Source organism: Podarcis erhardii (assembly GCF_964252035.2).
Source record: "Podarcis erhardii genome assembly, chromosome: 3".
NCBI lineage: Eukaryota > Metazoa > Chordata > Lepidosauria > Squamata > Lacertidae > Podarcis > Podarcis erhardii.
Window position 1 is genome coordinate 4,637,463 of NC_138507.1, and position 17,692 is coordinate 4,655,154.

The 17,692-nt window shown below is 43.1% G+C and overlaps 1 protein-coding gene across 3 annotated transcripts in view; it reads right to left on the minus strand.

Annotated features, from left to right (window-relative positions):
* Positions 1-8,735: 8,735 nt before the first annotated feature.
* The window catches only part of PKHD1 (PKHD1 ciliary IPT domain containing fibrocystin/polyductin), a 250,395-nt gene continuing 241,438 nt past the window's right edge, over positions 8,736-17,692 (minus strand). For all 3 annotated transcript variants that reach the window (XM_081855438.1, XM_081855439.1, XM_081855440.1), the window contains one exon: positions 8,736-9,131. In XM_081855438.1, the coding sequence (XP_081711564.1) occupies positions 8,791-9,131 (341 nt within the window). In that variant the 3' untranslated portion in view covers positions 8,736-8,790. The remainder of the gene's footprint in view (positions 9,132-17,692) is intronic.

Consider the following 17,692-nt stretch of genomic DNA (forward strand, 5'->3'; position numbering starts at 1 on the left):
GGCGTGCATTCAAAGAATGAGTAGTTGCAGAATTCGGCGGCCAGGTTGCTCGCTGAGGCAAGACGATTTGAGCATATTACTCCAATTTTGACCCAACTGCATGGGCTGCCAATTAAGTTTCTGGGCCCAAATCAAAGTGCTGGTTTTGACCTGCAAAGCCTTATAATGGTTCAAGACCACAATACCTCAAGGACCGCCTCTCCCCATATGAATCAACCCAGACCCTGTGGTGATCATCTGAGGGCCTTCTTTCACGTACTTCTTACATGAAAGATCTGGAGTGTGGCAACACAAGAATGGGCCTTTTCTGTGATGGCTCCATGTTTGTGGAATGCTCTCCCTGGGGAGGATCACCTGGTGCCTTCATTTCATGTCTTTAGGCACCAGGTGAAAATGTTCCTCTTCAACCAGGCCTTTGGCTGATTAACATCATATGTCCTTTTAAAGGTGTTTGTTGGAGGGGGAGGAAGTTATTGGCTTGTGGGGTTTTTGCTTGTTTGTTTGTTTTATCATTTTGTATTTTTATATTATGAACCACCCTGAGATCTTCAGATGAAGGGAGGTCTACAAATTTAATAAATAATAATAACACCCAAGTATGCGGAAACCCTTACTTGAAATATAATTAGCAGAACTGAGGTAGGCAAAGCTCACTATGAGCAGGCTCTGGCTTGGATTCTGATTCCTCCCAGAAACATGGGGCTTGCAGACCACCCCATCATCATCATCATCATTCCTGGGGGAAGACTTTTCTAATCCTCCTTCATGCTGCTCCCTGCTCCTTGTCTCCCCAAGGTGAGGAGGATAGCAGATGGAGGAGACATGGTGTTGTGTCCTTTCTACAGAGAAGTGGAACACTCAGTGCAGATGTGTGTGTGCTTCTGCTCAAGATCATCATGGGGGGGGCGTGTTAAAGCCTCTGTCCCCTCACACCATGGTCTGGATGCAATTGGGGGTTGTGACACAATTATCTATCTATCTATCTATCTATCTATCTATCTATCTATCTAATCTATCATCTATCTATCTATCATCTATCTATCTATCATCATCTATCATCTATCATCTATCATCTATCATCTATCATCTATCATCTATCATCTATCTATATCTATCTATCTATCTATCTATCTATCTATCTATCTATCTATCTATCTATCTATCTGCACAGTAAGCCTGCAACTTATGCAGGGGTTACGTTCCAGGGATTGTGCCTAAAGCCAAAGTCGCATATAGTCAAAACCCATTGGCTTCAATGGCAGGTGGGGTTGCCAAAGACATTTTTCTCACCACCAGAGCAACACCAGCTCTGAGCCGCTTAGCAAGAGTAGGATCCAGGGCTGTCTTACCCATAGATGCTAGGGTTGCGGGGCACCCAGGTACCAGGCTCTCAGGGGCGCCAGGTCAAGAGTCCGGAGCTCGAGAGTTGAGTCCGGGGAAGAGCTTGCACATTGGTTGGAGTGCCATGGTGGGCTCTTCTGCTGTGGGCGGGCGGCTCTGTGCCACGAGTTTGGGGGCGACCGAGCCAGTGACACGCTGAGGCGGCTGGCCAGCTCTGCCCTCCTACGCGCCTGGGACTGGGCAACCTAGGGGGGGCACCGGGTGGATCCTTGCACTTAAGAAAGTCCTGGTAGGATCTGATCAGACAGTGGCTTAGGACTGGTGTCGCTCCACCAGTGTTGGCAGTGAGGGCTGGGCTGCCACACGGCGAACTCCGTCCACCCTCCATGCCCCGGGTTGCCATGAAAGCACACTCTGCCAGTGGATGGTTATATTCTGATCCACACATTAGTCCAGGAGGTACAGATGAGATCACCTTCAATCAGAATTCACAAAGATCAATACAGTAACTGCAGCATAGGGAGCCTGCTGAACCTGTCTCTAGACCATTGAGCTTGCAGTTATGCTACGCTTTGCTCTTTCTCAAAATCATAACTGTCCTGCCCCAAAACCCAAGGAGGCCTTTCTCAATCCTTATAAAAATAGTTCTTTCACACAGCCAACGTTATTAGTCATAGTGTGCAATTGGTTCTCTATTGGAATAGCAAAGAGGCCCACTGGCAGTGTGAAATGACTGATCTCTTGTGTGGATGTATCTACAGCTCTGAATCCCAACTGCCTCCTAGCTGGAGGCATGGGAGTATTTGAGTCAGAAAGGTGGGAGAGGGAATTGTAATATTAAAGGAATCTCTAAGTCACGTGATTTGACACTACTTAGGCAGAATGTATACCTTTTTTATATACCAATAAAGGTTTGGAGAAGCTGAAAAACTAGCCGAAATCAGATTCCAGTTATGCCAGCTCAGGAAGGACAGGATATAGTCAGTGTTAAATGATTTTACGACAGACTGACCCAACAATAACTAGGAGAGCGTTTACAGGACTGGAAGCACCCACATCTCACTAGATGCAAGCTTAATTTACTGCCCACAAACTATTTTAGAATTCCCCATTTTTCAGGAGTAAAAAACATCCAAATTTATTGTTTCCAAAAAACTTTCAAATAACATTGTGAAAAAGCATGCATATGCCTGTCTTTCTTAAAATAAAGAAAGGTAATAAAAACTATTTTGGTGTTCACAACAGCAAGGATGCAACTTAAAATCTGAAATAACAACAACAAATCTAAAATAAGATATAGCTATTCTTTAAAAACTGTCTTATATATAAATAATAACTCTAAAAGGTACCATATTTACTTGAATGTAATGTGCACCTTTTTTGGCCAAATTATGTCGTGAAAATTAGGGTGCACATTAGATATGATGCTGCAGTTACATTCACCAGCAAATACCGGTACTTTTTTGGTTTCAAGGTTTTGAAAATTGAGGTGCGCATTGGATTCAATGGTGCATTAGATTCACGTAAATACGGTATATCCTGCCTATTTTTCAGAAGAAATTCGAGGTGGCTTACAATAATAATAATAAAACCTAAAACAATCCACAGTTCAAGCAAATCATAAATCAAAATATTAAAATAAAAACCAAGGCCGCAATACAGCAATTACAAACCCATCAGCAGAATCAAAACAGCAAAATGCCAAAAAGAAGGAATAGTCAACTGAACCCGTTTTTCAACAGCTGAGCCGCTGCCACCCAGCTAAAGCAGTTTTAAGTGAAGAGGTCCTGATCCAGCCCTCTTGGGATGGGCAAGGCATTCTTCCACAAAGTGGGTATGGTGACAGAAAAGTCCCCAGACATGCTTTTCCCCAGCATGCTGCCTGGTATCCAACGATGTGGAGCTGGGCCCCAGACGATAACTCGAGTTTGGAGGGAGGTTCATAAGGAAGAAAACAGGCTTGAAGGTACCCAGATCATAAGTCAGGTAGGGTTTTAAAGAAGGGGTGGCTAACATGGGGCAAATGGGCTGTATGGTCTTGCCCATCATATCCTTACTCTTCCAGACAGGATTGTGATGGTGCAGAAGCCCAGGCAGCAACAGGTACTAACCAGGCACCAGTCTGTTACTACTGTCCTTATGCCCTCCACCAACTTTTTGAGCTCCTTAATGTGACATAAATGCCCCCATGCAAAGGGCGGTTTTGAGGTTTTTTTGCCCATGCAAGAACCCATTTCACTCAATTGTTGTCTTGAATGCAGCAGGTAAGTCATTGTCATGAAAAACCTCAGGTCCTGCTGCTGAGTTTCATGATGGACATTTGAATAAAATCTCTGGATGAGTTACTAAAGTTGTATTTTTAGAGATGCCATTATTTTGCTGGAGCCAATTACCAGTGCTGGATGGATGTGAAGACAGAATTAAAGCACAAGGCACAACCCACAATAAATGAAGCACTTTAAAAAACCACACCAAACACATAACACACACGGAGAGAGATTAACATAGGGTTCATATTTTAATTTTTGCAGTTACTAAACAGGAAAATATTTTAGTAGGAAAGAATGGTATTAAGGAGAAATGATTCTTCATTTGCCCTTCGGCAAGGCAAAGAGAGGATTTGATTTGCTGTGTTACGCTGGAATCTGGATTGGTACCCAGAGATGAGAGAGGTGTTTAATAAAATTTACATTTCATTTTCTCACTTGACACCAGTCTCCTGTCACTCACCAAATGAAGGGTATTTAGCAAATAACTTTTGTCAGCTCCTAGACACAGCATGAGAGCAGAGGGTTTTTCTAGCAAGTTTTTTCTTTCTTCATTATGTTCACAGTAAGATATGGTATACGTTGGACGCGTGCTTCTTCAGCAGCTGACAATGTTGCAGCCATACTCAGGAGCTCAGTCACCAAGGCTGGATGTTTTTCATTCAGTCCTTTACTTGCCTAGATAACTCAAGGACTGCCTTCTCTTCTGCGGTCACCACCAGGGCTGTCTTTAGCAGATGCGGTGCCGGGGTGCAAATATCCACCCAGTGCCCCCAAATTACCATGGATAGTGTTGGGGTGGCCGTAGCTGTGTACTGTCAGCCATGGGGGGGGGGACAACTCTCCCCCATGCCGCTGCGGGAGAGCGATCCTCGCAGAGGCTTGGGAGTGAAGTTGCGCCCCCCCAAGCCTTGTGGGAGGGGAGCACAGCTTCCCTCCCAAGCCTCCTTGGGAGGAGAGCGATCCCTGCAGAAGCTTAGGATGGAAGCTGTGCCCTGCCAACCATATGGTTGGCGGGTGTGCAACTTTACTCCCAAGCCTCTGGGAGGATCACTCTCCTCCCAAGGAGGCTTAGGAGGGAAGCTGCATGCCTGCCAGCCTTATGGTTGGTGGGGCGCAGCTGGTGGGAATGCAAAGCCGCGCAGCTCCCCCTTCTGCTGAGGCACCCCTGAGAGGCCGGCGCCCTGGCACAATGCACCACTAAGCCCTATGGGAAAGACGGCTCTGGTCACCACAGCTGTTAAGATCAACTGAGGCTGTGCTTCTCTAAATACACTTACAAGGGAGAAAGCATTCTTCTGATTGAACATACATAGGCTTGCACTGCAAGAATGCCCTCTCGATGAGACCATCCCTGAGCCAAATTCAAACAGCAGAGGTGAATTCATGCATGGAGAGATAGCCCCTAGATCAGGCTTCCTCAACCTCAGCCCTCTAGATGTTTTGGGACTACAATTGCCATCATCCCTGACCACTGGTCCTGCTAGCTAGGGATCATGGGAGTTGTAGGCCAAAAACATCTGGAGGGCCGAGGTTGAGGAAGCCTGCCCTAGATATAAGGTCTTTCTTAAACCTGTTCACACACTGTGAGGGTACATTGGGTCTGTTTAAGCAAGTCCCCCACCAACACACCTGGCTACCAAGCCCCTCCCCACCTGAATGCTCAGTGTGTGAGAGAAGGGGATTTAGATATGCACTAATTTATGCACGAGGGACGCAGGTGGTGCTGTGGGTAAAACCTCAGCGCCTAGGACTTGCCGATCGCATGGTCGGCGGTTCGAATCCCCGTGGCAGGGTGAGCTCCCATCTTTCGGTCCCAGCTCCTGCCCACCTAGCAGTTCGAAAGCACCCTTAAGTGCAAGTAGATAATAATAATAAATAATAAATTTTATTTATATCCCGCCCTCCACAGTCGAAGCCGGGCTCAGGGCGGCTAACAACACTAAAACAGTGCAACATTATAAAAACATTATAAAAATTAATTAAAATCAAAATTGATGGCAACCATAAACTAAAGTTTTGTAAGGATTGCCAAAGGAGGGAGTCAGGCTGCACCCGGAGCAAAGGCCTGCTGGTGGGACAGCTCTGTCTTGCAGGCCCTGCGGAAAGATGTCAAGTCCTGCAGGGCCCTTGTCTCTTGTGACAGAGTGTTCCACCAGGTTGGAGCCGCAGCCAAAAAAGCCCTGGCTCTAGTTGAGGCCAGCCTAACCTCTCTGTGGCCTGGGACCTTCAAGATGTTTTTATTTGATAAATAGGTACCGCTTCTAGCGGGAAGGTAAATGGCATTTCCGTGTGCTGCTCTGGTGCCGGTTTGCCGGAGCAGCTTCGTCACGCTGGCCACGTGACCCGGAAGTGTCTGCGGACAGCGCTGGCTCCCGGCCTCTAGAGTGAGATGAGCGCACAACCCTAGAGTCTGTCAAGACTGGCCCAAATGGGCAGGGGTACCTTTACCTTTACCTTAATTTATGCACGTAGAGCTCCTTTGTACAAGGGAAGATGTTGGACCAGACAGGATCTCCCCTTTTGTTGGGGAGCTCTATGCACATACATTGGAACACAAAAGGATCCCTTGGCATGCATGCTGAGTGTCTGGCGAGGACGGCATGGCCACCAGCTGGGGGTGAGGCAGGGGGAGTGGCTGTTGTCTCTGATGGTTCCTCAAAAGCATCTTCACAGAAATAAGTGCCACGTTTGACTATTTATAATTGTGCTTTATTTGTAGAACAATACGAATTTCCATTTATAAAAATACAATTACAATTTAAAGTAAAAGTAAAAGTAACAAAGTAAAAGCCCAAAAACTAAAGCAACACCCATTTACTATATTTTAAATAAATGGAAATATACTTGACCTTAACTTTGCCAGCACTGTTTTCCTGTGCTTTTTATTTTTAATCAAACTGCGGGACCAACTAAACTCCTTTTGCATCTTTATTTCCTTTGTCCTTTCTTTGGTTTTGCATTCCTTACTTTGAAGTCAGTTCAAAATTTTATTCCCTTGCATTCACCCTCCAAAGCCAGCTTCCCCCTGTCCCCGCTGCATGTATTCAAAGAGAGAGGAACAATTAGGATCGCCCCAGGCAGCCTGCCCCTTAAAATCTGTTTTTCAACAGATGCAATCAGATAAATAACTTCAAGACCGTCAGATACTAAGGCTGGAATTAGTTTAACTAGGAATAGAAACAACTGAAGTCTTCAACCATGTAATTGACCATAGTTGTGTTCTGCCATTAGTAATAGTATATTAAACCCATTGCTTATATGACAAATTCAAGATCTTATTCCTTGATAACACATTAGCTGTATTCATGCATCACTCATGTGTAGGGCACTCGTGAGTTTGAATCTGGAGTGGGGCTGTGCTTCTCAATCAACTCCAAGTGTCCACCCTTGCCCTACTCTCTGACACCAGCAAGCTGAGCATAGGGGTCTGCAAAGAAATCCTTGCCCACAAACCAGAAGTGCAGCTGCACTCCATCAGACTGTGAGCACTGCCCACAACCTTCTGCAAAGATTTTAAATAGCTAACAATATCCAAGATATGTGGGCATGTACTGAATTCTGGACCCTTTACACCCATCCTCTTAGAGCTTATCTAGATGTTACATGTGTCATGGTAAAAATGACTGCTGGGAGGAGCACAGAGAGAAGAAACACACTGGGATGTCTGCAACAAAACATGTCTCTCCCGTAGCAGTCTCTACAGCCACAGCAGGCGTTGTAACTCTCCCAATGGTTTGACTTCACCTTCCAAGGCACACATGGTAGTAAGAATTCCCACGGCTGGGCACCATTGATTAGAAACCATTACATGAGCCATTACTACTACCTTCACATAATGAGTTTCTCTACTTTTGCTCCATGGCAGTTACTGGTGGAGGTGGGGATCTGATTACGTTGCCCCAACTAATGTGGTGAGTTCTGGTAGATGGTATGTCTGTGGAGCAAGTTTGAAAGAATGGCCTTTGCCTTGAGAAAGCTGATCCCTACAGCAAATTTAACAACCAAACCAGCTTTTATTCTCTTACTATATAAAACAAAATTACTGATTCTTTATTTTTTGCCTTTTGTTCACCTCCTTTACCATGGAATATTCTTGTTAAATTACATTCCAGCTAATCTGAATGCTTAAATGTTCAAATTTAGGCAACCATAAGCAAATATATGTGAATTCTTTTAGAGCTGACAATTTGCTCCAACTCCTGCCTGCACCAGGGGTCGCAGAAGGTATTTCAATGGCATTTGCCCTTGAGACCTCCTCCCCTTGTACAGTGGATGCTCGGGTTGCGAATGTGATCCATGCAGGAAGCACGTTCGCAACCCACAGCATCCGCAACCCGCAGTGCCACGCGTGCGGGTTGTGATTCGACGCTTCTGTGCATGGACAAAGCACAATTTAGTGCTTCTGCGCATGCTCAAGCGCCGAAACGCAGAAGTAACCCATTCCGGTACTTCTGGGTTTGCAACCCAAAATCTTGCAACCCAAAGTGTCTGTAACCTGAGGTATGACTGTACTCACAAAGCCTGTGGGGGCCCCCTCCACCCACTGCCCCAATAATAATAGCTTATTCTCCCTTGCTTAAGGAGGAAGTGGAGACGTACACCATTTCCCAGTTCTTCTTTAGGTGCTAGGTGCTTTTCAAGACTCAGTTTAATTCTACAAGATCTGACTTTTACGCATATAAAATAGGCCCACATGTGCTTTCGCTCTTTCTTCCTCTCAGGCTGGGGGGGGGGCGGTAAGCTAGAGATTGACTGACCAGAGGGAGTAACACCCATGGCACCCACTCAAAAATCCAAATATGCCCATGGACTTAAAAAGCTTGGTGGTTCTTGGATTGTCAATGAGTGAAACTATTCGAGTTTTTAAAGCACATTTAAAACAAAATAAAAAAAATCCTTCCAGTAGCACCTTAAAGACCAACTAAGTTAGTTCTTGGTATGAGCTTTCATGTGCATGCACACTTCTTCAGATACACAGAATCTGAAGAAGTGTGCATGCACACAAAAGCTCATACCAAGAACTAACTTAGTTGGTCTTTAAGGTGCTACTGGAAGGAATTTTTTTATTTTGTTTTGACTATGGCAGACCAACACGGCTACCTATCTGTAACTAAAGCACATTTATTTTTTAACTTCCATATTATTTATCATGAATCCTATCCCAGGAACTAGTTTATTATTATGGTACTGCAACTTGCTGTTTCTCCCTCACATCCCCTCCTGACCTCAAGGCAGGCTTCTCTGAGGGTCTTTTATATCTTTTATCTGTGAATTGCCCTTTCTTCGTTTCCTTCTGCTGAGCATAGTCTGAGAAATGTTGCTTGGTATCCTTCCAGTCATTAAGCTCCTTGATGCTCAGCTGCTGAAGTTCCAGAGACCCCCATGTGGGTGTTCCCGTGTGGGACCGACGGCCTTGCTTGGTCCTGTTCACTGCTCCCACTGCTGTGCTGTTAAATGCTTGTTGATGGCACTTCCTTAATGGTTCTGCTGTGTCTTCATGTTCCTCACGCAGCTTCAGGTCTATTAGAGAAAATATAAGCATTCATTTGATAGACTGTGGTTCAATTATTGGTGTTTTCAATGGCTGGTCAACAATTATTCTAAGGATGAGTGAGAGGAAATGCTCTGCAGAGCATGCCAAGACCAAAAAGGGACTGGTAGGGACTGGTATCATGTCTCAGGCTGGCCTTGCCTTTTTCATAGTTCCCAATGTAAAACCTTACATTTATATCCCAGTATCCATAAAGAGGGGGAAATTATCTTCCCACATGCAATGGGATCATTTAAAACTATGTCTTTGTACAGCTGGATTGGTAAATCAAAGCACATCTAATCTGTGATTTGATTTATGTTATATTAAGTTCTAAGCTGGTTTATGCTGGTTTATATATACCATTCATCCTCAACCAAATTTAAAATACCAAACATAAAAAAATCTAGGGTTTGTTCATGGGAAATAAAATTAGCTGGCATTAACAAAATAGAACTAACTAACTTTGATGGTTGCTCCGTTTTCAAAACCAACATCACTTTAAATAGAGGGGAATGCAAAGATTAGACATTCCATGTCATGCATATTATATTTGCTTAAGATGTTGTTATTCTTGTTTAAATTTGAACATATTGGGGATTTTTAATGATCTTGCAACAATTCCTTTTAAGAAGAATCTGAAGGATTGGATTTCCTTTTGCAGAGAAAATTCTCCCTATTAATTATTTACACGGTGGCTCCAATCAATGTGGTACCTGTCATCCTCACCAGTCGAAATGAAAGTTCACTATGTAAAGGTGCCAAGGGAGACTGGCAGCCTCCCACTGCGATTTTATAGACAGAACTAAGTCAGCACACATTACGTGTCAGAGCCAACATCAGAAAGAATCAGATCCTTTGATCTCAGACCTCCACAGGAAGCTTAGATCTCAGACAAATTAGATAAAAAATGAATTTATAGCAGATATGTATCCTAAGGCATACAGCTGAACACTGTATTTTGAAAGAGTATGGCAAATATCAAAACATATAAACTGTAGCATTTCCTCTCTTGCTCCTTCTGCTTTTCTGTGATAAATATTAATTAAAATAAGATGAAACTCAAAACTAACCTCTTTCTGCTTCTTACATAAGCAACAAGTTTAGGACCAGGGGAACCCCTCGCAGTCCCTTATTTGCATTCTAGTGGGGAAAGAGCTGAGGTCTGCACTTTGGGGCAGCCAAAAACCCTTCAGCCCCAAGCACAACAGATGCCCCGCCAAAGTGGCCACGAGGGATGGAGCCAGCTTAAATCCAGCTCACTCTCCTGGCTGACCCCACCCTCCCAACTCAGAGCCCTCCTCCTCCTCCCCTTTAGACCATTCCACCCCAGTTGGTTCCATGGGACTCACAGCAAACATGGTGAATGAGGGCAGATTTACTTTATTTTATTTACCATCCTTCATCTCAGGATCACAGGGCAGTTTACAATTTAAAAGCAAAAATACACAACATAATAGCAAACAAAACAATAACACACACACACACGCACATACACACACACACACACACACACACACACACACCACAGTTTAAAAGGCCCATTCTTGTGTTGCTACTCTCCAGACCTCTCATGGAGGAGGCACACAAGGAAGGGCTTTGGATGATGACTGCACCGTTTGTGCCAGTTCATAAGGGAGAATAGCTTAATCAGCATGCCCCCATCAAACAGTGAGAGATGGGTCAAGGAAATATTAGAGCATGCAGATTCGAATGCTCAGCATGTATGTGGCAAGGGAACCTGATAAATTTGAGAAGGTCTGGAAATCCTGTCCTTCCAGAGAGCACGTGTTGTGGTGAGATCATCAACTGACCTCACTGCTATTGTGGGTGGGAGCAATTGGATAGCCACAACAACCCAATTGGTGTCCCTCGGTTCCTGGGGTAATTCTGGCCAATGGGATTGTTTTATGCATTAAGCGAGTGACATAGATATCACTACACATTGTGTTGAGCTTCCTCTTTCCACCTCGTGCACTGGATCACTCTCCCACCCTCCCTATATTTATGGTCCATTATGACCTTGCTATGCCATCGTGGGTCATCTGTTCTTGGGACAGGGGCCCGGCAGGAATTTTCCCATTTGGCTGATTGGCTGGTGCCACTTGGGTTTCGCCTGCCGCATAGCAAATCATCACAACTTTGTTAGGTTTGGCGGTTAGGCATTGGTTCAATGTGGAGGGGAGGGGAGGTGGTCACACCTGCCCCTCCCATGCACGAAAGGTATTTAATTAAAGGAATCCAGGGGCTCGCCTTGCTTTTGTCTGATCCCCTTCCAGGGGTGAGGGCCACACCAGAGCCCCTGGGAGCATTTGGGGTGAGCTTGAGTCTGAGCCTGGTCCATTGCTCCCCCAGAATGTTTTCCCTTACTGACCTCTGCCGGAGTCCAAGGTCAGATGCAGCTAATCGGGAACCAATGCCTAAGCAAACCACTCATGATCTGTAACCAATAAAGTTGTGGCCAAAATTATGCCAATAACCTTAAACTAAATCCTGTGTCAATTGTGTCTTTCTTTATGGGGGAGGTCTTGGGATCTTAACACGCAATACGTTTTTGGTACTAAATTTGGGCTGACACCACTTGGACCATACTTGGTTCGAGAGTCAACTAGGTATATGAATTATGTTCAAAATCTATTGAGGTTCTCCTTGCCCTACATCCTCCAGCTTTCACGCATGTATATGGCAGTGGAAGGTATGGTATGGTGAAGAAAGTCTAATTGAACTCTTACTATATATGACATAAATTAAACCTAAAGATCGACACGTATATGTTTGCAATGAAATATTTAAACCTTTAAAATCTCTCTTAATTTCTGTGGCTGATATGCCAATGTGGCATGCTTGCATATATTGCAATGATGAGATTTGATCCGGCTTAGTTTTAAAAAGTAGCCTTTTGCTTATAATTTGTCCCTGATCAACTTTTGGGATTAGGCACACCCTGCCTATATATAAATAGATATACAACCCAAACAACCCCTGATACAGCTATACTCATGAAAATTTGATCTAGTAAACTCAGCCTAATGACACATACATAAATAAGCATACAATAAAAGAGAGAAAAAACCCATCAAGTCAGCATTGGGGTCTTTTAGTCATTGCAAACATTATTTTAAATATCATTTAAAAATGATTTGATCCAATGAAAATGGATGAAGCAATAATTTGCAAGTCAAACAATCCCACGTTTGATTGTAGCAGTCCGTTTAATGCAAGAAAAGCTCCCAAATACGTTAGAAGTTTTGTCTTCCTCAGCAGCTATTTTACATCTCACAAGACTTCACTTTGTCATCTGCAGTATATATTATTTATAAGAGGTCATCCGTAGCTTATTCATTCATAAGATAAAAGTTTTCTGCTCACATGGAGCTTTAAAATAGTGGAACCTTTAGATTAAAATGAAAAGGCCTCCTGAACAAAGTGAAATCGAAGTCCAAATATTCAATATTCTAAAAGCATATTCTCAGCAAAGTCGTTAAGAATATAATACTGAGACAAACCATTTAGTCCAGCATTGTCTATTCTGCCTAGCTTTTCATTTTTTAAAAAAAATGATATTTATTAAAGTTTCCAATTAAAATATATAAACACAAACAACAATAGAAACATACACAAACACAATACTCAAAACATGTATAATTTCAAATCTCATTTTCTTAAGCCTAATTTCCTCGACCTCCTCATACCTCCCCCTTCTGTATTCTAATTCCATTTATCTAATCAGCAAATCCATTCCCTTATTTTCCATAGTTTTTAGTAATTCTATTTCTTTTTCCTTAATCCATGCCCCTGAAAACCGCTAAATTTCAAAACTCATATCAATTCTAACTTTCATTAATTTTATAATGTTTACTTAAATAGTCCTTGAATTTCTTCCAATCTTCTTCCACTGTCTCTTTCTCCTGGTTTCGGATTCTGCCCATCATCTCTGCCAGTCCCATGTAGTCTGTCATCTTCATCTGCCATTCTTCCAGAGTGGGTAGATCTGGTGTCTTCCAATACTTTGCAATAAGTATCCTTGCTGCTGTTGTCGCATACATAAAAAAAGTTCTATCCTTCTTTAACACCACATGGCTAACCATACCCAGGAGAAAGGCCTCTGGTTTCTTCAAGAAGGTATATTTAAATACCGTTTTCATTTCATTATATATCATTTCCCAGAAAGCCTTAATCCTTGGGCATGTCCACCAGAGGTGAAAGAATGTACCTTCATTTTCTTTACATTTCCAACATTTATTATCTGATAAGTGGTAAATTTTTGCAAGCTTGACTGGGGTCATGTACCACCTATAGATCATTTTCATAATATTCTCTCTCAAGGCATTACATGCCGTAAATTTCATGCCGGTGGTCCACAACCTTTCCCAGTCAGCAAACATGATGTTATGACCAATATCTTATGCCCACTTAATCATAGCTGATTTAACTGTTTCATCCTGCGTATTCCATTTCAACAGCAAGTTATACATTTTTGACAAATTCTTAGTATTGGATTCTAACAACTCTGTTTCCAGTTTTGATTTTTCCACCTGGAAGCCAATTTTCCTATCCAACTTATAAACCTCCAATATTTGATAATAGTGTAGCCAGTCTCGCACTTTATCTTTCAGATTCTCAAAACTCTGCAATTTCCACATGTTACCCTCCTGTTCTAGGATTTCACTATATTTTGGCCATTTAGACTCCATGTTAAGTTTTTTCAACGCTTTTGCCTCCATTGGTGACAGCCACCTTGGGATTTTGTTCTCCAACAAATCTTTATATTTAATCCAGACATTATATAGTGCTTTCCTAACAATATGGTTTTTAAAGCCTTTATGAGCCTTAACCTTGTCGTACCACAAATATGCATGCCATCCAAAAAAATTGTTAAAACCTTCCAAATCCAAAATGTCAGTGTTCTCAAGAAGCAGCCAGTCTTTTATCCAGCAGAAAGCTGCTGATTCATAATAAAGTTTCAAATCCGGCAGGGCAAATTCCCCCCTTTCCTTTACATCAGTTAAAATTTTAAATTTTATTCTGGGCTTTTTGCCCTGCCAGATAAATTTAGAAATATCTTGCTGCCAACCCTTGAAACACTCCATCTTGTCCACAATTTGCAATGTCTGAAACAAAAACAACATTCTAGGCAATACATTCATCTTTATAACTGCTATTCGACCAGACAAGGAAAGCTTCAAATTCGACCAAATTTCTAAATCTTTTTTCACTTGTTTCCAACATTTCTCATAATTATTGTCAGGGGCTCAGGAGCAGAAGCGCAGGGAAGGGAGGAAAGGGAGAGCGAAGGGGAAGAATCTGAGGGCAGCGTAGGAGAAGATGACAGTGGCCCAAGAGATTCCATGAGCCTCTCCAGCGAATCGGAAGATTCACAGAAGGGGGCGCCGGTGGCCAGGGCAAGGGGGGTCCCAAGGGGGACACTCCAGAAGCAAGGGGCCAGCGGGGACTCCCAGAGCAGTAGTTGGAGATCAGGGCCAGCTTCCCCACCAGAGCATAGTGGGGGGGGGAAGTCCCAGGTATCGGGGCCAGCGTATCCCCCAGCAGGGAGAGAAGATGGGTCAGGGCTGACCACGCCTCCATCGGAGAGTCAGGCAACGTAGGGGAGGTCAGGTCCAGCCAGCATCCCGGAAGAGGGAAGCAGTGATAGAAGCAGTGTAACGGTCAGGAGGAAGGTCACTGGGTTGGCGCGAGAGCCAAGTTCAAATGTGCAGGCGCGCGGGACAGCAGAGAGCGAGGATTGGGAACCAGGTCCTAAAGCCCGCCGGAGGCAGGGGAAGGAGTCAGGCGACTCAGCGTCAGAAGAGTCCAGAAAGGGGAATGCCTCAGCGGACAGGAGGACCCAGAGGAGGAGAGAGCAGAGGAAGAGGTGGAGCAGGGCTAGAATCTTAAACTGGTGTCAGGGGGGAGGAGATTCAGACGGAACTTCGGCGGTCTAGGGTTTAAGATGTAGAGCTGCGTGCTACGGCTTTGAAATGGAAACTGAACTTCAATAAAGACTTTTGTATATAACGACGACCTGGCGTTGGTCCTCTGTGAGCTGGGACCTTGGGGCAGCTCTGACAATTATCTTTAAATAGATTCATATTTTTTGCTGTCATATTAATCCCCAAATATTTTACACTCTTAACCACCATTAAACCCGTCTCATTCTGAAACCTCTCTTTCTCAGTCACTGTTAAATTTTTCTCTAATACCTTAGTTTTTACCTTATTCAATTTAAATCCTGCCACTTGACCAAATTCTTGAATTAATTCCAGAACCCTTTTAGTACTAGATTCTGGCTCTTGTAATGTAAGTACCAAATCATCTGCGAATGCTCTCAGTTTGTATTGTTTCGCTCCGACCTGAACCCCTTTAACCAGCTGGTCCTTTCTTATCATGCTCAGCAAAACCTCCAGGACCGAAATAAAAAGTAGTGGGGAAATTGGGCACCCCTGGCGTGTCCCTTTTTCTATTTTTAGCTCTTCCGTGATCACATTGTTAACTATAAGTTTAGCCTTTTGTTCAGAGTATATAGCGCCTATACCATTTTCAAACCCTTGACCTACCCCCATCCCCTGAAGATTCTTTCTCATAAAGGTCCAAGAAATATTGTCAAAGGCTTTCTCCGCGTCCACAAATATCAAAACAGCTTTTGTATTTATGTTAACTTCTAACATTTCCAAAATGTCTATTATATTCCTTACATAGTCTGATAAGTGTCTTCTTGGGAGAAAGCCTACTTGGTCCCTGTGGATCTCCCCCATCAAAACTTTTTTCAGTCTTTTAGCTAAAATATCAGCAAAAATTTTGTAATCCACATTTAGTAAGGAAATTGGGCGGTAGTTCTTAAGTTGGGTCTTTTCAGTCTCTGTCTTCGGTATAAGCGTGATGTAGGCCTCTTTCCACGTTTCAGGTGCTTTTTCCCCCTCAAGAATTTCGTTGCAGACTTCCTTCAAAGGTTGTAATATCCATTCCTTTAAAGCTTTATAATATTTGGAAGTCAATCCATCAGGCCCCGGAGATTTGCCCAGTTGCATATTTTGAATGGCACCTTCTAGAATCATAGAATCATAGAGTTGGAAGAGACCACAAGGGCCATCGAGTCCAACCCCCTGCCAAGCAGGAAACACCATCAGAGCACTCCTGACATATGGTTGTCAAGCCTCTGCTTAAAGACCTCCAAAGAAGGAGACTCCACCACACTCCTTGGCAGCAAATTCCACTGTCGAACAGCTCTTACTGTCAGGAAGTTCTTCCTAATGTTTAGGTGGAATCTTTTTTCTTGTAGTTGGAACCATTGCTCCGTGTCCGCTTCTCTGGAGCAGCAGAAAACAACCTTTCTCCCTCCTCTATGTGACATCCTTTTATATATTTGAACATGGCTATCATATCACCCCTTAACCTCCTCTTCTCCAGGCTAAACATGCCCAGCTCCCTTAGCCGTTCCTCATAAGGCATCGTTTCCAGGCCTTTGACCATTTTGGTTGCCCTCCTCTGGACACGTTCCAGTTTGTCAGTGTCCTTCTTGAACTGTGGTGCCCAGAACTGGACACAGTACTCCAGGTGAGGTCTGACCAGAGCAGAATACAGTGGCACTATTACTTCCCTTGATCTAGATTCTATTTCTTGTTCAGTTATTTTCTGATTCAAAAGTACCTTACTCTCCCTTGAAATTTCCTTCAGTCCGTTTTTCTCCAGAAATTGTTCTATATCAGAGTCTTTTTATGGCCCTTGTGCATACAATTGTTTAAAGTATCTCTGGAAGCAGCTTCTAATTTCAATTGGATTGTAAATGTTCTTTCCATCCACTTCCAAATTTGTCACTGTATTTAATTTTTGTCTCTTCTTCAATTGCCAAGCCAAAAGTTTACCACATTTATCTGCGGATTCAAAGGTCTTCTGTCTCATTTGTTTTATTTTCCATTCTATCTCTTGGTTCATCAATTCCATATACTGAACTTGGTATAGTTTAATTTCTCTCAAAATCTCCTGAGACTTTGGTTTTGATCTTAATTTCTTTTCTCCTTCTTTTATCTTTTCCAGGATCTTATCCTTTTTCGCATTTTGGCTTCTCTTTTTTATTGCATTTTGTTGTATCAAGAAACCTCTCATTACGGCTTTGCTTGCGTCCCAGATTACTCTTTTTTCAACATTGGTCCTCATATTAATCTCAAAATAGTCTTTCAATGTTTTTTGGGCCTTTTTACAAAATTCTTTGTCTCTGAATAAGGTGTCATTCATCCTCCATCTAAAGGTACCAGCTGTTGTTTGGTTCATTTCCATCTTCACGGCATTATGGTCAGAGCATGTTTTTGGGCAGATTTCCACTTTTTTTGTCTTTGGCACCAATCCTCTAGTAACCCATATTTGGTCAATTCTAGTCCAGGTCATTTTGGCTTCAGAAAAGAAGGTTCCCTCTCTCTCAAGAGGATTCTTTGTTCTCCAGATATCAACCAAATCCATATTGTCAGTCATTTCAAAAAAGGTTTTTGGTAGTCTTCCATCTTTTGATATCACTTGTCTTTGGGCTTTATCCATGTTTGTGGAAACTACTCCATTCATG